The sequence below is a fragment of the Propithecus coquereli genome, unplaced genomic scaffold (genome assembly GCF_000956105.1).
Source record: "Propithecus coquereli isolate 6110/MARCELLA unplaced genomic scaffold, Pcoq_1.0 Scaffold962, whole genome shotgun sequence".
In the NCBI taxonomy this organism is placed as follows: Eukaryota; Metazoa; Chordata; class Mammalia; order Primates; family Indriidae; genus Propithecus; species Propithecus coquereli.
In genome coordinates this window covers 445637-452941 of record NW_012155974.1, presented here as the reverse complement: position 1 = coordinate 452941, position 7305 = coordinate 445637, and the positions used below count along the sequence as shown (strand labels likewise).

The window sequence follows — 7305 nt, the reverse complement described above, 5'->3', positions numbered from 1 at the left end:
AGTGTAGAAATGGTTTGCCTTTATGTCGTGACAGCAAAGAAAGGCAAGATTAGAGACAATTTCTCTGTTAACACTTGTTTAATTCATGTGGTACCCATCTGTCCAGCTTCTTTACCTTGCCAATTTGTTTCCAATGTTCCAATGTTGTTGGAATAGTAACATCGAACCTTGCTGCTAATTCAGTGTAGGTTGAGATGGATTCGCTTCCACTACAGCTTTCAGCTCATCATTATCCACTTTGGTCTCCCATATGGCTCATTTTCAAGATTAAAATCACCAGAATTGAACTTCTGGAACCATTGACGTACTGTGCGTTCATTAGCCACATCCTTCCCAAACCTTTCACTCATATTTCGAGCTGTCTGTGAAGCATGGGTTCCATGATGGAATTTGTATTAAAAAATGACATGGTTTCACAAAAGTTGCTCTAAAAAACAATTTGAAAGATAATCACAAGTCAGTAACCAAGCATTTGAAATAATGAGAATGTACCTTCAGAATAAACATAAAATAAGAAATGTCAAAGTGAAAATGTCAGAGATATCAACTGTCAAACTTAGCACTGAAGGAAATCGGACATTTTATACTTAATGACCTAATTGTTTGGGAGTGATAGAATGGAGGATTTTGTGAACCATGGAATAGAGAGTTGAAGGCAGGAGAAAGGGCTGGGGATCTAAATCAGGAAATGGGTACCATAGAGCATCATGGGGAGCAGAGGAGGAGAAGAAAATGTAGTTGACGAGGGTAGCATCTAACATATTTTGGGCAGTGACTGAAGCAAGCCCTGGATGGGTTTATGTTTATTTGGCCACAGTGTTAGCCAGGGTAACAAACCCCCATTTATCTCTGGAAATGGTGGAAACTCAACCCACTGCATGCTTATGTGCTGCCTGGAAGGGGAGGGCGGCGAGGTCCAGGGATTTGAAGGTGGGCTTTCTTTCACCTCGAAGTCATCAGAGGGCAGAGGAAAGTGAAGAGCTACAGGTGAAAGAGTGAGACAGGAGATCATCTGCAGGCCAATGCCCCTGGGCATCGAGAGGGATGTGATCACAAATGAGGATACAGGCCTTAGACAAAAGGACAACCCTTTCATCAAAATCCCAGGAAAGGAAGAAAGGATGAAAGTCACTGTATCAGTCATCTTAGTCTGGGTTATGTCATAACAAACAATCCTCAAATCTCAGTGGCTTAAAACAACCAAGGTTCTTCTTTGTTTGTGCTACATGCTCACTGTGGATTGGCAGGGGAACCACACCATCAAAGAAACACAGGGGATGATCAACCACTGTCTTGAATGTTGCTGGTCTCTGTGCCGGAGGGAAGCGAGCTCAGAGGGTGTCACTTTGGAGGTTCTGGCAATGGATGTGACAGGGATTGCTCTTCTTCGAAACTCATTGGCTAGAATTAGTCTCATGGCCCACCCAATCACAAAGGGCCAGGAAGACAACCCTACCATGTGCCTATAAGGCAGAGAATTGGAATTTACTTGGTGAACAGCACTAATGACCCTCACAGCATTTTATCCTGAAAAGCTTTATTGTCAGAAGTCATACATAATTCCAGGGCTGGAAAGAACCTTGGAGACAAGCCAGTGTAGGCCCAGGTCACCAAGAACAGCAGCAGGATGACTGGACACCGTCTCCTGTCCCCCTGTCCCTGAGCTCCATGGCAGCCTGGCACTGCTCTGAGGTTTGTCTTCCCCAGGATTAGGAACTTTCGAGTGTCCTCTGTCACCCAGAGTCAGACATTTGTTAATGCTCTTTGCATCCCCAGAGTGTTGATTCTGTCCTCGGCTGTTGCCAGTTCTACCATGATGTCCATCAGAATTAAATTTGCTTTCTTCCAAGGGGTCATCTCAGCTGATGAAACACCCAGATGCAGAAGCCTCTGTAGTACTTTGTGGTCTCTTCAGCCCGGTTCTGACCCAGCAGCTTTTGAACATTCTCCATACTTTGCCTGCACGTCTCATAGGCACTTCTGTTATGTACCTTGTCTATCTCCTCCTGGATTCCTTTCCTCACCTCCCAGGTTAGGTTAAGTGACACCTCAGTGCTCCCACAGTCCCCTTACTTCCTTGTGTAATGGCACTTTGATGAGGACACTTGTCACACCTGAAACACCATAATACTGAACAAAGATAAGTCCCAGCTCGAGGTGGCCTCTGCAGTGTCAGGAACCCATCTAAGAACCCCACCAGGGTTTTCTGCACGGTGTTTTGTGACCTCTGGAAGGCAGCCAGGAAAGGGACAGAGTGCCTGAGGTTCATGAGAGATATATGGAACATTAATAATAAAAAATTATGGAGACTCCAGCCAATTAATGAGTGTGTAGCCATGTAAGACTCTCAGAATGGATCCTTACCACATTCTTCGCTTAGAAGATGCAAGATTCGATTGCTCCTCCAATTGCTGGCAAGCCAGAAGAACTTCAGGAGCTGGGGCAATTGGGAATTGGTGGCTGCACTGCAATTGTGATGAGAATCACAAGAAAGAGGAACTAAGGAGTTAATGGAAAGAATTTAATTCAAGTTTTCAAACTTTGGTGTAAGAATCAACTGTACGAGTAACACTATGCAGCCTTAAAAAAAAAAAAAAAAAAAAAAGGGCCGGGCGCGGTGGCTTATGCCTGTAATCCTACCACTCTGGGAGGCCGAGGCGGGAGGATTGCTTGAGCTCAGGAGTTGGAGACCAGCCTGAGCAAGAGCGAGACCCTGTCTCTACTATAAATAGAAAGAAATTAGCCAAACAACTAAAAAGAGAAAAAATTAGCCGGGCACAGTGGCACGTGTCTGTAGTCCCAGCTACCTGGGAGGCTGAGGCAGGAGGATCGCTTGAGCCCAGGAGTTTGAGGTTGCTGTGAGCTATGATGATGCCATGGCACTCTAGCCCAGGCAAGAGAGTGAGACTCTGTCTCAATAAATAAAGAGAGAAAGAAAGAAAGAAAGAACGCAGATTTAGATGTTTAGATAGGGAAAGGCTTCCAAGCTATATTTTCAGGTAAACAAGCAAAGGATGTTAACAGATGATATGGTGTGCTACACCATTTATATAAAAAAAAAAGACGGGGTGAATTTTACATGTATGTTCAAACATAGTTAATATTTGTAAGGAAATACAAGAAACTTGTATATAGTTGTCTCCTGGGAGGGGAACTGGGAAGCTGGGGAGAGAGGAAGGATCACTTTCGTATCTTTTGAATTTTGTGTCATCTGTATTACCCATTTAAAAAATCAACTACCCCAAAAAATGCATGTGTTATCCTGTAACAGAAAAAGGGTATTGGTGGAGAACTGGTGAAATCGGAATAAATTCTGTAGTCTAGTTAGTGATACTGTCCCAATGTTAAATTTCTTAGTTTTGGCAAATGTACCAAATGTATCTTTTTTGGTGGTTGGCTGTTTCCTGGCTCTTAATTCCATTCTACCCATTTCTCCCCAGTTGTGTGAAACTCACACAGACAACTCTGACCCCCTAGCATTTTCCAGTTTCCTGTGCCTATCATGCCTCTCATTCTCTTCTTGACTTTGGAAGCTGTACTCATCCTTCAAGGACAAGTTCACCACTTACTTGTTCTGGAAACTTTGCTCCCCCTCAGTGCTCTTCTAAGACATGGTATCTATTCTATGAGCTTCTGACACGTGATTTTTTTTTGGAGACAGGGTCTTGCTCTGCCACCCAGACTAGAGTCAGTGGAATCATCACAGTTCACTGCAATCTCAAACTCCTGGGCTCGAGTAATCCTCCTGCCTCAGCCTCCCAAATAGCTGGGACTACAGGTGCAAGCCACCACAACCAGCTAACTTTTGTTTTTTGTAGAGAGGGGGTGTCGCTCTTGTTCAGGCTGGTCTTGAATTCCTGACCTCAAGCGATCCTCCTGCCTCAGCTCCCCAAAGTGCTAGGATTACAGGTATGAGCCACCGTGCCCAGCTGACACAAGGTTTTCTGTTTTAGATTTCTGTCTACGAACTAGATTCCCCAGGATGCAGACTCTAAGATTAAAACTAGATGCACCTAAGTTTTTTTATGGATTAACGTCTGTAGAAGGGAAGGCAAGCAAGATCAGGCAGAAGCAGCAGGGCAGTGATGCAGTCCTAACAAACGCTCTAGATCCCGTAGGGAGCTCTGAAGCAGAGGTGCCCTTTGAAGGTGTCCCAAATTATAGTAAGAGGGATAGGGACCACTCAAGAGAGGGGGCATGACTCTGGCTAAGGCAGCTCTCTTTAGCAGAGGCACTTCCCAAAGAGGGCCAACCAATGGAGTCATCGGTCAGCCACACTCCTAGCAGCTAGGTGGAGTCAAGCGCTTCATTCCTGGAAGGTGGTTCCTCACCCCACTATAATTTTATTTTATCGCTATATTCCCAGTGCAAGGACTAGAATATAACATTCTAACTTGAAAGACTGAAGGTACTCTGGCTCTTTGAGGGCAGGGGCGTGGATCGCAGGATTACATGCAGTTCGTTCCTACACTAAGAACCAAGTACATTCTTCCTCACCTGGTTCCCACCATAGCATACAGAAATACAGCTCCCCTTCGATTAGTGGCTTACCAAGAGCCTGAGAAACCGTAAGTTGTTCACCCTCCATTTGGCAATGAGAACAATCTAGGAGAAAGCAGATTTCATTCTTAAAGTAATAACATTTAATAACTTTTCAGATCTTTTGTCTTTTCAAGCAAATGAATACCTTTATTAATATGGTAAGTTTTCTTTTTTTAAACATGGTAGGGTTTTGACCTCAAATACTTGTCAGGTCTGCTACTCAAATGAACTTACAGCTGGACAATGTATGAACCTTGAAGATGCCTCTTCCCAGTCCAGTTTAGGGTCCAATGCAGACGATTCCATGCTTTCCTTCCCCATCCCCTCAAGGTCTTTTGCAAACATCTCTTCCATTTTATGCCCAGAATCCCTTGAAATGCCTCAGGGTATTACATCAACTTGTACAGAATATCAAGATCTCATCCCCTATTCTAGGTTCCATGTCAGATAAAGATGAGTTAGGTTGTCCAAATAAACTCACCAGACAGGTTACATCAGATAGTGTACCACATAGAATTTAAATTTTGAACAAAATACATCTCTCCTCCTTTGGTCTCACATAGAAATTAAAGTCCCCAAATACAGACAATAATATTCTCCACCCCATCTTCAGATTCATTAGGCCTCGCCAGATCAGCCCCATCCACATTTCCAGTTGAAGTCTGGTCCTTTCTTCAGCAGCTGCTGCATGGAGTTGTCTTCTAGAATCAACGCAGCTCCTTCAGCAGCTCCAGAGCTGGAGAACTCCAACTCTTGAGTCTCATGTGTCACACACAGACCCAAAGTTCCAGGGAGCTATCAGGTCACACAAGAAAGAGCAAAGCACCTCAAAATTTAGAAATAACAACCAAAGCCCAAGAACAAATGTGACTGCTACAAGAGCTTACAATCTAGGCCCTAATTCCTGTATGTGAGAGCATTATTCCAAACAAAAGTTACTTCTCCAAACAAAAACATTTAACAATCAAAACTCATATTGAGGTCATCAACCACAGACCATAGCAGAAACGTAGTGTAAGTGAGGACAGAGTATAGACAGAGGAAAAAAGAGAAAACAAAAGGCTCTCTGGCTTCAGCTTCTCCAGGGTGTCAGCCAATCTCCATCAGTCGACCAAAATCCATTGGCTGTAAACCTAAAGCACAATTGGGAGAATTTCATCATCCAGAGGTTAGTACTGAGAGAACAACCCAGAACCTTCACCAACTCAACCATGCAGGATGCCACCTCCTCTAGATGCCATCGGACTCATTTCAGTCTTCTAGCAAAATCCAGAACTGCCCATTGGCCTTCCCTCTGGAAACTCTGTTTCTATCCCCCCTTGCTGGACGGCCTGGCCTGCCTGCTTTTGTTCCCTTTGCGACCTTTAGGTTTACTATCCTGTAAGTGTTCTATAGACAGTCCCTTAGGGACAACCAAACACGTTATCAAGCAAAAACCAAAACAAGCTTATTTTTCCAAACTACCATTTAAAAAACCATTTAAATGATATCCACTGATACCTTCCAAGTTAAAAACTTAGCGTGCTCTCACGCTCCCTCCCCCCACCTTCGACCCCATGTGGGTTTTTACTAAATCATTTTTCTCAACGGTCACGTTTACGGCGAGTACCGAGACTCCCGCCGGGCGCGCGGGTGCCCCCTTACCGCCGACGCCGCTTCACGACGACTCGCTTTTCTCTATCCGCCGGACCAGCTCCACCAGCATCTCTGCCATCTTCGCGATCTCCTTCGCCTTCTCCTCGGCCTTCTCGCACCTCTTGGCCGCCCTGCCCTCGACCCCGTCGTTGGGGTTCGGAAGATGATTCAGGGCGCTCTCCTCCGAGGCCTCCACCTGCGTCTTTATTTGGATGAGCATATTGTCCATCTCCCACAACTTGCTCCGATTCCGCAGGTACGCCCGCCCGTGCTCGCGGGTGAGCGACGCGATGTCCTCGCGCATCTCGTTGATGACGGGCAGCAGAAACTGCTCGAAGTCTTCCTCGGGCTCCAGCACCTCCACTTCCTCGGGCTCCGCCAGCTCGACGATGTCCAGGGGCCGCATCTTCTGCTGCTTCGGAAGCGCGGGCGCGACGTCTGCTGGAGAGACAAAATGGACACTCGCTACGTTTAGCAACGCAACTCCAGAATATTCTTTAAAACTTTTACCCTTTTTAAACTTTTCTCCTCAGAGAAGCCACGGAAAGAAGCGACTTACGAGCTGAGAAGCGGCGAACAAAATGGAGTCTCGGCCGTCAACCAGCGCTCTGCGCGTTGCGGCTCCTTTCACGACACAGCCGGGCGTCTTTACGGTCGGGCTGCGAGGCGCGGGCGCGCGCACGACGGTAAAGGGAGGTGCGGCGCGCTCACGCAGGCACTCACGAGCACGAGCGCGCACGCTCTCTCTCATTCCCGCTCTCCCCGAACTTGGTCCGTCACCTGTGTTGTACCCTGGTTTTGCGGGGTGATCTCTTCTGGGTGGCCCCCACATAGAGGGCTGCTCGGGTCCGGGAGTTGACATTGTTAACAAGGCCGTCCTACACCAGGACGGGAGGGTCCTAAGTAATGGTGTAGCAAAGGCTGTGACATCCCTGGGGTGATTTTCAGCCCTTTCCTCTCACGTGGGGCCAGCCGACCCCTCTCGCCATCCTGAAGTGTAATGTTCGCTCTTCCTTGGATTACAGTCAGAAGTGTCTGGGTGCCTTTTCACCAGCCGACCTCCCCAAGGGTCAAAGCCTGGTCGGATTCACCCTGAGGCCCCAGAGTTCAGTTTGTGGAAAAGGCCTT

General features: G+C 46.5%; 1 protein-coding gene across 2 annotated transcripts; it reads right to left on the bottom strand.

Annotated features, from left to right (window-relative positions):
- Positions 1-4666: 4666 nt before the first annotated feature.
- Positions 4667-7052, bottom strand: MRFAP1 (Morf4 family associated protein 1). Of its 2 annotated transcripts, XM_012665111.1 has the most exons (3): positions 6737-6794; positions 6187-6618; positions 4667-5675 (listed from the first exon to the last, which is right to left on the bottom strand). In XM_012665111.1, the coding sequence occupies exon 2, from the start codon at positions 6581-6583 to the stop codon at positions 6200-6202; it is 384 nt and encodes a 127-aa protein (XP_012520565.1). In that variant the 5' UTR covers positions 6584-6618; positions 6737-6794; the 3' UTR covers positions 4667-5675; positions 6187-6199. The 2 variants fall into 2 exon arrangements, with proteins under 2 accessions (XP_012520565.1, XP_012520563.1); XM_012665109.1 differs by having other exon boundaries at positions 6187-7052.
- Positions 7053-7305: the final 253 nt, after the last annotated feature.

What these genes read in the sequence shown, in the direction of transcription:
- MRFAP1 (XM_012665109.1), bottom strand. Translation starts at nt 6,583, where the DNA reads ATGCGGCCCCTGGACATCGTCGAGCTGGCGGAGCCCGAGGAAGTGGAG.